Below are 16,599 nucleotides of genomic sequence, written 5' to 3' on the forward strand. Positions count from 1 at the left end.
TGGGCTGGCAAAATCCTGGTTTGAAAAGTCCTTTATTATCCTGATTCTGGATTCACCACATTTCAGTCCTTCCTACCGAGTAACCAAAATGGGCGGCAAAGCTCCAGGAATGAGGGCCTTCAGGGACTAGTGAACCCCAGATTTCTGGGAGCAGACCCCTCCCTCAACCTCTATCCCCCAAAATAGTTTGGACCCCACCCCTGTGGTGGGGCGCGGTCAGTGGCAGAGATGATCATAATAGTGTTACTGTTAGTATTATGCTAATTCGGTAGTGGTCCTAGAGGCTTCGTTTACTTAGCACTTCCTCAACTTTGCCAAGCGCTTTGTGACCATTTCAATACTTTGATCAACCGAGGGGGTGTCGCTGCGGTTCCCAGAGGCGGAGTGCTGGCCCAGGGTCACACACTCAGTCTGGAAGCCACACTCCAAAACCCTGGCGCATCTGCCCTGTAATCCAACCTTCCGAGTCCGTTAAAGAACGTTTTGGCTTTATTCAGCAGGTTCTCTGATCTCCCAACCCAGTCTTCACTCACCTCCCGGCCTCCACAGGGGCCGCGAGGCCGGCTACCTCCCCGTCCTCAGTCTGCGCTGGGAAGGGCCTTCGGAACCGTTTGGTCCCAAGCTCCGAAGGTTCAAGAGTGGACGCCGCGATCCAGAGGGAAGGGCTTGCCCCAAAGCACTCGACGCGTGAGGCAGGGAGCCCCTGCCCTTGCCCGGGTCCAGCCCCGCGCCCGCTCCTTGCCCTTCCCCGGACCGCCAACTCCAGGAGAGCCGGCCCCCGAGCGGCGGCGGTCACACCTCGGACTCGCGCGGTGGCCCGCGGGCGCGCTGGCAGCCGTACAGCCACTGGATGACGCGCGCGTTGCGCTCCACCACCGACACCTGGGGGCGCCCGTCCCGCTCCGAGCCCGCCGCCGCTGAGCCGCCGCCCTCCGCACCGTCCCGGCGATCTGCGCCGCCCTCGCTGGACGTCCAGTCGCTGGCGTCTCCGGAGCCCGGCGGCGGCGACGTTCCGGGCTGGGGGCTGGCGTCGGCGCCCCAGCTCTGCGGAGAGAAGCGCTCGGCTCCCAGCACCTCCACGAGCGCGCGCTCCAGGCCGCAGTAGTTGAAGAAGCGCTCCTTCTCCGACAGGGGCAGCGAGCACGTGGGGCACAATGCCCGCTTTCCCGCCGCTTCCGGGGCATCTTGGGGCGCGGTCCATCCCCCGGGAGCCGCGGGTCGCTCCGATGAGCCTGCGCTGCTCGAGGCGACGTCTCGGGGGCTGCCCAGGAAGAGGCGCCGCACCAGCCCCTGGCCCTTGGCATTCTCTTTGTTCACCGAAGCCTTACAGTCCCGCTTCTGGCGGTAGAAGATGAGGGAATCAGGCCTTGGCAGTCGCCTGCCACTGCCCCGGCGGGCGGGCCTGGGCGTTCTGGGCGATGGAGGGGGCCCCAGCTCGTTGCAAGCGTGCGGGGTGAGCGGCCCGGGACCCCCACGCAGAGCCGGCTCCTGGCGTCGCGCGATCACCTGGTGCGTCTTGACATACTTGGCTTTGTCGGCCTCCAGCCTCTCCACTGCGCTGGGGGTCCGTCCCCGGGACGGGGTGGAGGGAGAGGCCAGGAGCATTTTAGCAGAACTGGGCAGGACAGTGCTCCATAAGCCACTGGAGGCAGGCAGATAGTGAAGGAACTGAGAGCAATTGGCTGGGGCTCCCTGGGACCTGCTGGGGAAAGAGGAGTGGTCAGGGGGAGAGGTAGGAGATGACTCTCCTGAAGGCATTCCTGGGAATAAGGTCAGCCAGCCACCCCTCCCCCATGCAAGTCAGCCAGGTGCCATGCCTAGGGGGCAGAGGCTCAGGTATCCCTTCCCTGATCCCTCAGAGACAATGGGCAGGGGCTTTCTGACCATCCAGAGACCTAGGCCCTTTTGAGCGTGCCCCATTCTGGCCACAGGGCCATGCCAAGTAGGCATCAGCAAGCCGGACCCTTGGAAAAGGAAATGGGGCTGTTCCCCGGCCTGGTTCCCGAAAGTGGCCTCAACCGGAAAAAATACCTCTTCCCAACCTAGCAACTTTGAGTCCAAGACAAGGAGGCTTCCCAGCCACCCGCTGGTTCCAGCAGGACCCACCCATCCCGCCCCCAAGCAGAGAGGTCAGGGACATAACCATAGGGTAGGAGCCTCCGGTAATTGCAGCCAACTGCCCTGCCCAGGCCCAGCAGGGCCATCAGGGAAAGAGAGGGACATGGTCACCACGTCACTTCAGCCAGATATATGCCACTCAGTCTGTGCCCCTTCGAAGGGAATTCCAGAATGCCCAACTTGTAAACATCACTTTGTTTGCCCCCTGCACTTCCATTTCACAGAAGAGAAAACTGGCGCAAAGAGGAGGGGCTAGTTCAGGTCTCACTGAGAGTTTGGGCCCAGGACTGGAACACAGGTCTCTCGCTTCGTAGTTTGAATCTCTCACTTGCCTATCGGGAACTTTCCTCTCTGTTTTGCTTCTGTTCTTGCTGCTTTAACACCAAGCGATTTCTGCGAGAGATGGGCCCTTTACCTCTCTAAAAAGTTTCTTCCACTAATTCTTCCCAGGAACTTGTACTCCCAGAAACCTGCCCTCTGGGTCCCTCACCCTGAGACCCCCATGACCCTTCTTCTCCACCTTCCTTTTCTGCTGGGGAAGGGGGCCCAGGGGGATTGTAAATCAAGAGCTGACAGTTCCTTTGGCAGTAATAGAATGGGCCACCCACACAGCCCAGCACACTCCACCCCACTTCTGTTTCCCTACTCCTCCCATCCTCCATTCAGCTGAGAGGGACACAGCAGTTCTAGGGGCTGAGGAGACCTTGGGCTGGAGGCAACAAAGAAACACAACTTGCCAGGGATGTGGGGAGGGGAGCCCTGGTGAGGGGTCTTGGAGTAGAAACTCTACCAATCCCACTCCCCCCAGGGCAGCCTGCATGAGTATAAACACATACACTTACATACACCCACTTAGTGTCCAGTAAGTCAGCCCATAGGTAGCTGGTGACTGGGAACCCAGGCAGCAAGGAGAGCCTGGCAGTGCCCTCCTTCCTGCCTCCCAAAGACTCAACTTGGCAACAGGTCTGATTCTAAGGTCCCAGGAGGGATCTGTGCTTGTCTGACCTCATGGGTACCCTCCTGCCCCCTCCTCTTCCCAGCCCTGAGCAGGAGACTATAAAAAGTTCCTAAACACAGGGACCAAAATAGTTTGCTGTCCACTGCCTCTTCCTGGCCTTCTGAGCTCCTTGGTGCTGGACCGCAGACATTCCCTCCCTAAAAGCCTGGCAGACATCCTTGAGCCCTCTGTCCCTCTGCCTACCTTCTCCCAGCGCTGGGGTCAGTGGACTGATGAACTTTGCCCAAGCTTTCGGCTCTGGACACAGATGCGGGCTGGGGGACAGTGCTCCCTGGCTTGGTGCCAGCCTCCGTGCCCTTGGGTGTCTGGGTGCCCTCCCACCCCAGCTCCAGGCTCAGGATGCACTCACCTCTGCATGGGGAGGCTGAATGCCAGGGTCCCCCGGCAGGTCCAGACTGAAGGCAGGAGGGACAGCGGGGACTGGAAGTAACTTTGGTGGCAGCCAAACCTCACTCTCCACAGGAAAAGCCAAGAGAGCCTCCACCCCCAAGATTAACTCTTGCCTTCCTGACCTGGAGCCTGGCCTCTGTTAACTCCTTCCTGGTCACCATCTCAGAGCAGGAGAGGACCCTTGGACCACGTCCAGCTCCTTTATTTAGCCAATGGTCACACAGGCCCTGGCAGGTTAAGTGGTTTACATAGAGGCACAGTAAGCTTGGGGCACAGCCAGCATCCCAAACAAGGTCTCTGGTTCCCAAGCTTCCTCCAGAGGCCTGGGGTGGGGACAAGTTATTCACGTGGGGTCAGCCCGCTCTGCTGGGCCTTGGCGGATGCTCTTCGTTCAGATGGGAAGGCAGGGCAGGGTTCTAGTACACCATGCTTTTTCCCTCTGGAGCAGGTTTAGACCTGCCCTGGCCTGCGTGTGTGAAAGGTGTCAAGCTTGCTCTCCCTAGGGGTGAGGCCAAGAATCTGCAGCCTAAAAGTGGGGAGAGGGGTGCTGCAGATATGCAGGGTGAGCCCCTCCCAACAAGTCTTGGCAGGAAGGTCACAAGGGAGCCTACTGGAGGGGCCTCTGTCCAATATCCTCTGATGGCAAATGGAATTGGCTGGGAAGAGGGTAATGAAGGGATGGGTCCAAGCCTGGGGAAAGGACCTCTTTCCTTCTTTGCCCCCATCGGGGACTTCTAGAGCTGGCCTAGTTTCTTATTTGACACCTCACTTCTCAAGGGGGAGTCCTGTCCCCACAATGCTGGTTCCAGGAGTGCACCTTCTCCTCTCTCCCCACTGGGCAAACTCTGCAGCACCCAGAGCCCCAAGACTAATGCCCCTGCCAAGGGGTCCCTGCACCCCTCCCGACTCTTCACAAATCTCTTTCCCTCCCTTCTAGCACTTTTTAATGTTTGCAAAGCATGTTCATACCTTTGTTCTCTGATCTCCTTTGTCCCCCACAAAGACCCTAAACAGCAGACCCAGCAGGGGTGACCACCGTACTTGATAGGCAAGGAAACAGGATTGGGGGTACCTAATTCCAACCCCAAATCCACTCTTTCCACTGCACCCTCAGCCTGGCAAGTAAGGTAATAAGTCTGAAAACTACAAGGCCCATCTCCTGGTAACGAATTTTATTACCTAGTTAAAGGGAGTATTTTTTTTTTTTTTGTCCATCCATATTGTGTTGTTACAGCACTCTACAAAATGTTCTAATGTACATGATCAGAATTCATCCCCAGGACTACATTTCAGAAGTAGGTTTATTATGTTCTCCATTGGACTGCTGAAGAGAATGAGACTCAGGTGAAATGATTTATCAAGTTCACACAATGAGGAATACTAGTTAATATGTATTAAGAGACTGATATATGCCAAGCACTGTTCTAAGTATTTCACACAATGATTAACACATTTAATCCTCAAAACCACCCAATGAAGTAGGGACTTTCATTCTCCTGGTTTTATGGATGAAGGTTGGGGTGCCCAGTAGCCCTGAGATCTGGCCTTGAAGGGGTTAAGCATGAGGCCGGGCAGAGCCCAGCTGGGATGCTGTCAATGGCAGGAAACCTGGCCTGTGAAGGAGGGGGAGGATGGGGCTGTTGTGTCTGACTCTTACACAACCCCCATCCTTTTGGTCTTAAAGGAGCATCCTGGATGGGAAGAAGGGCAGGCAAGGGGCCTCCTTCTCAGCCCTGGACAGACACCGGGTTACGGAAAGAGGGGCCTTCAGAGTCAATGCAGGTCGCTGCCCTGGAGTGGCCCCCGATCTGATGAGGGTGAGTGGAAGTGAGCCCACCTCCCCTCAGGAGTGGTCAAGAGTTGGGGAGACACAGTCCCAGCCCTGGGAGCCCCCAGTCTGAGAGGGGAGACACAGCCCTGCCCCCATGGGTCTGGACGGGGCTTGGTCAAAGAGCCTGCTCTCAGGAGCTCCCAGCCTGAGAGGAGACAGTAGTCTATCCCAGGAGGTCAGGATCCTGGAGAGCAGAGTCATGATGTCAAGGTCAGATAGGATTGGGTTTGTGAGTGAGAGAGCCCTTGAAAGAGTCAGCCCTCTAAGAGGTGGGGTGTGGACATCATGAGGTGGGGCTCCAGCTGCCTGCCCTGCCTGTGTCTTGGCCACACTTGACTTGAACCGGATCGCCTCTCTTTCTGGTCGTGGGTCCCGTGGGAGAGCCCTAAAGTGATTCCTTCCGGCCCCAGAGCCAGGGCCTTGGTTGAGGGGGAGGCCAAATCTGAGGGACGTTTCCTTCCTGACTCTGAGCTCCTTCCCGGATCACCCCGAGGATGAGGATAGATGGGAATGGGCCTGAGTCAGAACTGGCTCCTTCAAGGAGAGGGTGGTGGGAGGGTGGGGGCACAGCTCCAGCGAGTGTTGGGAATCAGGAGACCCTTCAGGTCCACCTTTAAGCCCCAGATCCACACTGTCCCAGGGCAGAAATGTGTGTCCGTGCCTTTGATTCTAAACCTGGCCCATCCCTCACTGGCTGTGTTGCCTGAAGTAAGAACTTAACCTCTCTGAGTTCCTTTCTGTGTAAATGGGAAAAAAACCCCAGCTTTCAGTGTGGCATGAAGAAGTGGTGCCTGAGAAAAGCACTGGGGCCTCAGGTGCTGGTAAATGGCAGGAGTCTTGACCTCTTGGGTCTTGTCCTCCAACACCTAACTGACACCTCTGGCCCAAATCTCTCTCTCTTTTTTTTTCCCCCTAATCCCTTAGCCTCACTCTCAGCCACTTTCAACAAGTCGTTTTGAACACTGCCCTCTGCTCAGGGGTCTGCAGATGGGTCAGACCTGGCTTTTGCTTTCCGGGAGCTCCGCCTGCTGCAGGGGGGTGGGGTGGGGTGTGAACAGAGGTGTGAAGGACTGATCACAGCTTCTGGGCAGAGCAGCCTGATGTAACAGAAGATGAACAAAGCAGGGGCCATGGGAGGGGGTGCAGCATTTGCTCTGCCCCTGGAGTGAGGTGGGAAGCTTTCAAAGAGGAAGGGTATCGATTTGGGGTCTGGAGGGGATTTCTGTTGGGGATGGGATGCGAGAGGTTGTGAGACGATGGTGACACGGATCAAAGGCAGGCTCAGTGAGAGAAGGGGGGGCGGTCAAAGAAGAGGTGGGGGGCTTAGAGCAGGGCACGGGGTTCGATCAAACGTGGAGGGTTCAGGGAGAGAGGGCGGGGCTCAGGCTGGCGTCTGTGACACCCCAGCACCCCCAGAAGGGGCCCCCCTATCCCCCGCCCCCGCCCCGCCTCCGCCGGCAGCGGGCGAGCCCCACAGAGATTAGAGCCGCGGTCCCCTAATTCAGGGCTTTCCGTTTCGGAAAGAATCTCGGCCGCAACAATAGCCCGGCGCCTGCGCCCCCTCCCTCTGAGGGAGGTGTCCTTAAACGTTTTTCCCCCGGAGCACCTACAAGTCGCCAATGAACCACGGGAAGCAAATCGGATATCTGCTGTCAGGAACTGACAACCTAGAGTTGGAAGAACAAAAGCCAAACTGAGCGATTGCTCTGTTCTAAGCTCTCGGCTCCAGGTCTGACTCTCAGTGGTACCTCACCTACTCCTTAAAAAACCCTGCGTGAAGTCAGTGACGAAGCCGAGGCAGAGAGGGGGCCGAGCGGCTCACCTAGCGTCACGCGGCTTGCAGAGGGTCGAGTTGGGACTCCGGAGCCGGCTCTGACCGGCTGAGCCGCCCTGCCTGCCTCGACTCTACCCCTCGGGTTGGGCAAGTCGGCCCTCCCTGCTCGCCTGTCCGCTTACTTCGTTTATTTGTTGGTTGGACAGGACTTCATCTTCAGGACCCTGAGCCAGGACTGGAAGGAGGGAGGCCCCGACTGCATGCTGCTCCAGCCTTATTCACCTCCTACTCCTTGGTCATCATCCTTACCCCCATCTCCAGCATTCCACCTTCCACCACTGTTTTCACCTTTAGACTGAGCACCAGGAACAAAAAGCATCCAGTCTCCACTAAGGGAAATAGAGGAACATGTGGAAGGGAATCAGGGGCTTCTCCCAGAAAGCAATGACAGATCTATCCTCCTACTTCGACAATTACACCTTCATAAAGACACTCTGAAAAATGTTTTGTTGTGTTTTGCTTTTTTTATACAGAGAACCCCAGCAAAGTACCAAAGATGACTGTATCTAATTATCATTAAGGATGTACAGGTGGTTTGTTAAAGGGGCAGCAATATTAGATGAGTGAAAAAACAAAGATACAATAATTCATATATTATTATATCTTCATTCCATAAAACCTATTTTTCTTGCTTTGATTTCAGCAAAATGATCAATTGTGTTGCTCAATGATCAACACAATTAAATGATCAATTTAATTAAATAATAAAAATTTCATATAATTGTATTCTACTGATAGTAATGCCTAATTAGACAGTCTTTTTTTTTTTTTGGTTTTTTAAAATTTCAATTTGGGGAAACTTTGATGTGCGGAGGTAGTAGTAATTAGAATTGAAAAAAAATTCTTTTTTTAAAAAATTAAATTCTTAAAACAGTACTTAAATTTACAGATGAGCTATAAATGTTACATAACATGTGCATTTAAATGGTGTGTATATAATAAATTACCATTAGCATAGAACATATTACAATCTATTGTAATGGCATTATATAAATCCCTGTCTCTCACATCACAATTGTTACCATCTCATACAGCAATGTCTAGATTCATAACAGTATAGAATTGGCACCAGGCTTCTTGCATGTAATGTCTTGCCTGCGTTTACAAATTTAAGTGCTGAATGTATTGTTTAACATTGCAGAATGTTCCTCAGCCATCATATGCTACTATTGCAGACACCATGCTACCCGCTGGAACACGAAGTGAAGCAAGAAAATGGATGCTGAGCCCTTGCTCGGAAACAATACCCCCTTACGCACGAATCTGTGCATTAATGTGCTCTCAGAGGAAGGATTTGACAAGCTAATTAATTTGTATTTTCTCTTACCTACGGGCTTTCGCCAGTCTTCCCCCACACTCCAAGCAGTGGCTGTCAGCAATTTCAGCAGCAGTGCAAACCTACCGGCACTGGGATGCAACCGTCTTTTGTTTGGAGGAGAGGCAGGAGATGTGGAGAAGAGCGTTTATTTCCCTGGGGCCAAGTGCAGTTAGGTCTGAGCAGATGTTGAGGGTTATGCCTTACTCTGTGCAGCACAGAGCACTGGGTCCCAAGTGGCAGATGCCCATGTGGTCCTTAATAAATGACTTTTGGGGTACTTTTGATATCAAGGACCCCCTAATGGGCAGGAGCATCTCTGACCACTTGTAACAGTGGCACTGAGCTATGGTCATGGAGGTCCTGTATCACAGTGAACATACTTGATATTAACATTCTGAGCCATGCTAAGTCACTTCAGTTCTGTCCGACTCTTTGCAACGCTATGGACTGTGTAGCCCGCCAGTCTCCTCTGTCCATGGGATTCTCCAGGCAAGAATACAGGAGTGGGTACCCATGCCCTCCTCCAGGGGATCTTCCCGACCCCAGGGATCAAACCCACATCTCCTGTGGCTCCCTCATTGTAGGCAGATTCTTTACCGCTGAGCCACTGGGGAAGCCCTGATGTTAACATACACTTTTATTTATTTATTTTTATTTAAAAATGTGTATTAGTTTAGTTTTGGCTGTGCTGGGTCTCCGTTGCTGAGCAGGCTTTCTCTAGTTGCGGTGAGGGCTTACTCTCTGTTGCCGTATGTGTTTTTCAGTGCAATGGCTTCTCCTGTTGCTGAGCACAGGCTTTATATGTGCGAGCTTCAGTAGTTGCAGCACATGGGCTCAGAAGTTGCGGCTCCCAGTTTCTAGCGCACAGGCTCAGTAATTGTGACACATGAGCTTAGTCGCTCCACAAAATGTAGGATCCTCTTGATCCAGGGATCATACCTGTGTCCCCTACATTGGCAGGCAGATTCTTAACCACTGGACCACCAGGGAAGTCTAGGACCTACCCTTTTATATGTTAGGAGGGCAATTCCCAAAGAAGGTGGAGTTTGAAGGCTGGGCAGACATCCCAAGAGGTGGACATTATAAATACCACCTCTCACATCACCATAGCATTATATCCAACACCTTAATATCACCACTGGATTGTAACTGTTGCCTTCTCCATGGCCATTGTCAGGTTCCCCATCGTTCCTAGGCCTGGGAACATCTGTACTTTTTGCCTTTCAGCAGTTACTCATCTTTCTCCTGGCACTCTTGCCCTGATCTTGGCCACTTTTTCTCCCATTCTCAGTCCTTGTGCTTCTAGAGTGGGGTACCATGACTCAGAGGGGCCCTTGACCTAGGTCTGGGTCAAAAAATCTATCACATCCCTCTGGCTTACAGCACTTCATTTAATTTGATTATGGCTGAAGGACTTTTGCTTCAGTGGCCGAAACAAAGCTTCCCTCTCTTCTCTGCTATGCACAAACCTGGGCAGACAGATCCCTGAGAGGACAGTCTGCCCGAGGACAGAGTCAACAGAGCTCAGAGATAGTGAAAACCAACCTTGATGAGCGGAGCCTCCGTATCTTGTCATGTCTAAAGCAAACCTACATATGGGCTTTACACTGTGTAAGCCAGTACATTTATTTATTTATTTATTTTTGGTGGGGTTGATTTTTCAGTCACTTACAAATAAAATCAACCAGAAGGAAACCCATCATTCTCTCCCAAACTAGGTCCCTTCCTCACGGTGCCTGTAGTGTTGAAAATGTGCAGCCTTGGTTTGCCCACCATTCTGACCCATCTCCACCCTAACTTCTCAGGTGTGCTGACCAGATCCCTCCAGGTTTGTGGTAAAACTGGCCTAGAAGAGCAGCAGAAATTCCCATAAAGAGTCAGGAGGCCGGAGTTATGGTCTTGACTTGGACATGAACTCACTTTTGGTCCGGAGCAAGTCACTTCCTCTCTCTGGCCTTAGGTTCTGATGTGTTAAAAGGAGGAAAATAGATTAGACCATTGGTTCCCCAAAACTATTCCTAGGGTGGATTCTAGTTTGGTCCATGAAGTTTACCTGAAATTCTTGTGTGTGTATGTGTGTGTGTGTGTGTGTTTTGACCATGTTGAGCAGCTTGGGGGATCTTAGTTCCCCAACCAGGGATTGAACCCTTGGCCCTTGGCAGTGAAGGCGCCTAGTTCTAACCACTGGACCACTAGGGAACTCCCTGGGGTGCTTGTTAACAAGACCAACACCAGGTCTCCACCCTTGGAGAATCTAACTGAGTAGAGCTGGGGTGGAGTCAGGGAAGAAAGACTGCAGCATTAGTTCAGGCTGACTTTGCTGCTCTGAGTGCCCTTGCTGGAGATTTTAGATTTAACATATTATCTCTTGCAGCTGAAAGTAGCTCTAATAGTTGGCTTATTCAGTTGACTGAACCTAGTACTCAACGTGACCTGTATTCAGTGAGGTTGAGATATCAGCATATACCTGGTGAATGTGTCTGATGTCTAAAAAGATAGGAATGTTGGGACGTTCCTGGTGGTCCAGTGGCTAAGACTCCGTGCTCCCAACGCAGAGGGCCTGGATTCCCTCCCCAGTGGGAGAATTAGATCCCACATGACCCAACTGAAAAGGAGAGATCCTGTATGCTGAAATGAAGAGCCAAGATCTGGTGTGATACAACTCCAGCACAGTCAAGTAAACAAATAAAAAATATATATATATTAAAAAGATAGGAAAAAGAAAAAAGAAAAAAAAAAGATAGGAAGGTTGGAGAAGATTTAGCACATGAAATTGCACATATTCCTTATTCCCACCAAGGACATTCCCAAGGGCACTCAGAGGGTAGTTTTTCACTGAGGTGTTGAGATAAGCATGAGAGACAGCAGCATCAGTAACCTTGAAAAGTGTTGGGGTGGATGTCCTCTGTGGTTTGGATATTGAAAGAGGTGCCCCTGAAATGGGCTCCCTGACTTCACTGGAGATGACAGGATCCTAGAGGAACACCCGAAAAGTGGCTGAACTGTTTCCTGTGGCAGGATGAAGTGATAATTAGAATCTTTTGGCTTGTAGCAATCTTTGATCAGAGTGTCTCTAGGAATGAAACAGATAAGCAACTTAATAAATATGATAGAGTTACATAACAGGAAAACAACAACAACAACAAAGCTATGTCTTATGGCCAGAAGCCTAACTTAAATTGTCACAATGGAGCATCTCAACCTGTCAGCTAATTTCCGCGTCTAAGCCGGTTCACAGACCTGAAGTCCTAGGAGGCCAGGTCCCTTCAGGGAGGACTTCGTGGTACTGCCACAAATGTATGCTGGGAATCTTCCTCCAAGAAAGGGGGACGGGAAAAGCCAGACCTTTTAGGGATTACTGGACTTTGAATGGATGCTAATATCTGGTAACCCAAGAATCAACTCGTGCAAAACTAAACTACTGATCTATCTCCTGTTCCCCCATATCTTTCTCACTACTGCCTTTCTCAGTCGATCCCTCTCTATCCCTGTGTCCTTCCAATTAATTGCTCAGGCCAAAACCTTGGAGTAATTTTGGACATCTCTCTGTCTCTCTCTGACATTCCATGTTTCATTTATCAGCAGCACCTGCTGGCTCCATCTTCAGAAGACATGAGATTTAATCTTGTTTTTTTTTTTTTTAAATTATATATTTGACTACGCTGGGTCTTAGTTGCGACATTGTGGGGTCTAGTTCCCTGACCAGGGATTGAACCTGGGCCACCTGCATTGGGAGCGTGGAGTCCTAGCCACTGGACCCCCATGGAAACTCTCCAGATTTGATCACTTCTATCTTCCTCCACTCTGACTACCCTGGTCCATGCTATCACCATCTCTTAGTTGGATTATTGCAATAGTCTGTAAGTCTCCCTTTTTCTTCTTCTTTTTTAAAAGTTTTTTTTTTTAATGTGGACCATTTAAAAAATCTTTATTGAATATGCTGCCATCTTAAGTTCTGATTTTTTGGCTGAGAGGTATGTGGGATCTTAGCTTCCCAACTAGGGATCGAACCCACACCTCCTGCCTTGGAAGGCAAAGTCTTAACCACTAGACCACCAGGGAAGTCCCTAAGTCTCCCTTCTACTGCTAACTCACTTCAGTCATGTCCGACTCTGTGCGACCCCATAGACGGCAGCCCACCAGGCTCCCCCATCCCTGGGATTCTCCAGGCAAGAACACTGGAATGGGTTGCCATTTCCTTCTCCAATGCATGAAAGTGAAAAGTGAAAGGGAAGTTGCTCAATCGTGTCCGACTCTTAGCGACCCCATGGACTGCAGCCTACCAGGCTCCTCCATCCATGGGATTTTCCAGGCAAGAGTACTGGAGTGGGGTGCCATTGCCTTCTCCCCCTTCTTCTAACCTCATCCCTAATAGTTTGCTCTCAGCATAACAGTTTGATCAGTCCTTTAAAAACCTAAGTCAATCCTGTCACTTTATCTGCTCAAATCCCAGAAAAAAGTCTCCTCATTTCACTCGAGAGAAAGCCAGAGTCCTCACTGACTTGCAAGGCTTTCCATGACCTGGCCCTGCTGGCTCTCTGACCCGATGTTCTACTCTTCTCCCTCTCGCTCAGTTTGCCCAAGGTACTTTTGGCCTCTGGCCTGTTCCTTGAACACACTGACTACATCCACCTCAGGGCCTTTGACCCTCTGCCTGGAATGCCCTTTCTCTAGGTCTCCACTTTGATGCCTCTTTCACTTCCTTTAGGACTTTATTGATATCTCACCCAGTGAGACCTCCCATGACCTTTACTAAGTTTACTAAGTCAGTCAGCCCCTTTCTGCAGCATTCCCAATCCTCTTTTGAAAATTAATTTTTGTTTGAGTATAGTTGATTTACAATGGTATGTTAGTTTCTGCTGTACAGCAAAGTGAATCTGCTATACACATATCCACTCTTTTTTAGATTCTTTTCCTACATAGGTCATGACAGAGTATTGAGTTCCCTGTGCTATACAGTAGGTGAGAAGTGAAGTCGCTCAGTCGTGTGCAACTCTTTGAGATCCCATGGGCTGTAGCCACCAGGCTCCTCCATCCATGGAATATCTTCAGGCAAGAGTACTGGGGTGGGTTGCCATTTCCTTCTCCAGGGGATCTTCCGGACCCCGGGATCAAGCCCAGGTCTCCCGTATTGCAGGCAGATGCTTAACCCTCTGAGCCACCAGGGAAGCCCATACAGTAGGTCCTTGTTGGTTATTTGTTTTACATATAGTAGGGTGTACATATCAATCATTTTTACTCTGCTCTACTTTCCTTTGGGACTTCCCAGGCAGCTCAGTGGTAAAAAATCCACCTGCCAATGCAGGAGGCTTGGGTTTGATCCTTGAGTGGGGAAGATCCCCTGGAGGAGAAAATGACAATCCACTCCAGTATTCTTGCCTGGAAAATCTCATGGACAGAGGAGCCTGGTGAGCTACAGTCCATAGGGTTGCAAGAGTTGGACACAGCTTAAGAATGAACACAGCACAGCACTTTTTCATTGCTTCCTCTTGACTTTTTAAAAAACTTACCATATTCTAACATACTGAATAATTTACTTGTTTATGCTCATAAATATCCACCCCCCCCGCCCCCCGCCCCACACACACACACACACACACACACTCGAATGTAAGTTCAGTGAAGGCAGGAGTCTCTGTTTGGTTCACTGATATATCCCAAACACCTGGAACAGTAGCAGTGCCCAGTGGGTGCTCAATACATTCATTTCATGAATGAATTTTGAAGAGCCCCTAGAGGGACTGTGAAGGGGACCAGAGAGTTTCTTGAGAGGATGGGCCTTGGGACCAGAGTGATATGAATTTTAGGCCCTAGAAGCCCTTCCAGAACCATGCAGTTTCCTTCTGGTCAGTGACACAAGAGGGGAAGTCCTCGGAAGGGCTTCCTCACTCTCAATGAGACACTGGAGGAAAAGGCACCTTTGCTTCTCTGGATGTGATTCTTAGAACTAGTCTGTCATCTTGGGAACATGGGGACAGCAAATTTAAGGAAAAAGGTGTGTGGGTTGGTGGGGGAGGGGGAAGGGACATGTGGATAATCTGAGTCCTTTACTCACAATGCGCCCTTGGGGAAGGGCTCACTCCCCCCACCAGTTAGTCGCAGTTAGTTGACGCCTGTGGCTGTCACCTCCTTCAGGTCTGTCTCGGCTGCTGGGAGTCCCCCTCCCCAAGGTCACAATCTCCTGGGGGGTGGCCCACATCTAGTGATTGAGAGAGGTGAGGGTATAACGTAGTTCTAGCTCAAGTGGAACTCTGACGGGCAGTACTTGCTCCAAATCATGTGCTGATGTGCTTAGTCGTGGCCGAGTCTTTGCAACCCCATGGACTGTAGCCCGCCAGGTTCCTCTGTCTTTGGAATTTTCCAGGCAAGAATCCTGGAGTGGATTACCATTCCCTTCTCCAGGGGCGCCAAAGCATGGGTTGAATCAAAGACCTTCATGGTGCTGTGTCCCCATAAGGAAGAATACAGGCATACAGGAACTGCGGGGCTGAAGCATGAGTGACTCCACTTTCCCTTACTCTGATAATCCCCTGGAGACCTCCTGCTTACCAGCTTGGCCACTCTGCAGGTTTAAGGTCCTGGTTCTCAAAAGGGGCACACTTTTGCCCAAAAAAGTTACACTGAATGCTAACCTATGTCTGTTTTTCTGGGTGCTTTGGACTCCTTGTATCCAGGGGCCAGAAGTCAAGAAGCCAGCTTACTATCCTGGCAGGAGTGTTCAACCTGATTGCGAATAGGCTGCTCCATGGGGGCATGGAGGAGTAAATGTGGATCCCAGATGATCCACAGTTACTTGGCTGCTTCTTGGTAGTCCCCAGCCCAGCTACAACCGTAAATGGCTGGGTAAGGTCCCTGAATATTCATTGGAAGGACTGATGCTAAAGCTCCAATACTTTGGCCACCAGATTTGAAGAGCTGACTCATTGGAAAAGACCCTGATGCTGGGAAAGATTGAGAGCAGGAGGGGAAGCGGGTGACAGAGGATGAGATGGTTGGATGGCATCACCAACTCAATGGATATGAGTTTGAGCAAACTCTGGGAGATGGTGAAGGACAGGGAAACTGCGTGCTGCAGTCCATGGGGTCGCAAAGAGTTGGACACGACTGAACAGCTGAACAACAACAGTAATAACAACAACAGTAATAACCCTGACTTGAGAAGAGCACGGTGACCAGGGGCTCAGGCATCCTGAGGGTCTGGATTATGCCACCAACTGAGCCACAGCATGGTCGCGGAGGCTTGAGGGGAATGTGGCATGGGTAGAGGAGGTGGGAGATCACCAGAGAGGCTGCAGTGGTGGGAGCTGTGGCTCTTCCCACTAACATTCCTTACTGAATTCCCTCAGGAAGAGGGCCAGAGGATTCCTGAAGGAGCTGCTCCTTGAAGTGTACAGGGCAGTGAATTTGAGGGCTCCGGGTGGTTTGTGGTGGACACCAGCTTTCAAGGACTGAGTGACTGAACCACAATATCCACCAGAGGGCAGCCTTTGCCCTTTTAGAAGCTTTCCTGATTGGCCTCCATCTGCCAGCCTTGCTCCCAGCTCCAATAGCCCAAGGGTCCACACCACTGCTTAGCATAACTGGGCACCCTTTGGACATCCTTAGCACTGCTGCTGTACCTGGTGAGTGCCCTGATATTATTTATCTTGACACTTGGTGCTTTGTAATACCAGTTAACTGGTGAGAGCAATGATTCCTTCATTTATGTTTTCCTCCATATTTCATGAACATTATGCTCATTCCGTTTGCAAAAGAAACTTGGGAAAATAATTTATTATTATGGCCACTTTTTGAAGTGGTAGCTGAGGCTCACAGGTTGAATGGCTTGACCAAAGTTACACAATAAGCTGCTGCTATCACTAACATCTAGTAAGCACTTTCTGTGTGACAAGCATGAGCTTAAGAGATGGTTTATTTAATTCTACGGCAATTAAAACAGTGAAGTAGGGCTAGACAGTGGGGACATAGAGATGACTGGAACATATAGAGCTTATTAATTGTATCATTTAAATCTCCATGTCCTTACTGAATTTTTGTTTATTTGACCTATCAATTACTATTACAAATTTCACAATTTGTGTTAAAATATC

General features: G+C 50.9%; 1 protein-coding gene and 1 long non-coding RNA gene across 3 annotated transcripts; one reads left to right on the forward strand and one right to left on the reverse strand.

Moving 5' to 3' along the window:
- Positions 1-13: 13 nt before the first annotated feature.
- Positions 14-3,810, reverse strand: FAM110D (family with sequence similarity 110 member D). 2 transcript variants are annotated; one of them, XM_061392625.1, is made up of 2 exons: positions 3,486-3,810; positions 14-1,699 (listed from the first exon to the last, which is right to left on the reverse strand). In XM_061392625.1, exons 1-2 carry the CDS (start codon positions 3,491-3,493, stop codon positions 793-795), a joined length of 915 nt encoding a protein of 304 aa, XP_061248609.1. In that variant the 5' UTR covers positions 3,494-3,810; the 3' UTR covers positions 14-792. The 2 variants fall into 2 exon arrangements, with proteins under 2 accessions (XP_061248609.1, XP_061248601.1); XM_061392617.1 differs by having other exon boundaries at positions 14-1,702.
- A 2,850-nt stretch (positions 3,811-6,660) lies between these two features.
- On the forward strand, positions 6,661-7,635 carry LOC133232818 (uncharacterized). Its single transcript, XR_009731475.1, has 2 exons — positions 6,661-7,086; positions 7,338-7,635. It is a non-coding gene; the product is annotated as an uncharacterized LOC133232818 (long non-coding RNA).
- The last annotated feature ends 8,964 nt before the right edge of the window (positions 7,636-16,599 follow it).

The sequence above is a fragment of the Bos javanicus genome, chromosome 2, assembly GCF_032452875.1.
Source record: "Bos javanicus breed banteng chromosome 2, ARS-OSU_banteng_1.0, whole genome shotgun sequence".
Lineage (NCBI taxonomy): Eukaryota > Metazoa > Chordata > Mammalia > Artiodactyla > Bovidae > Bos > Bos javanicus.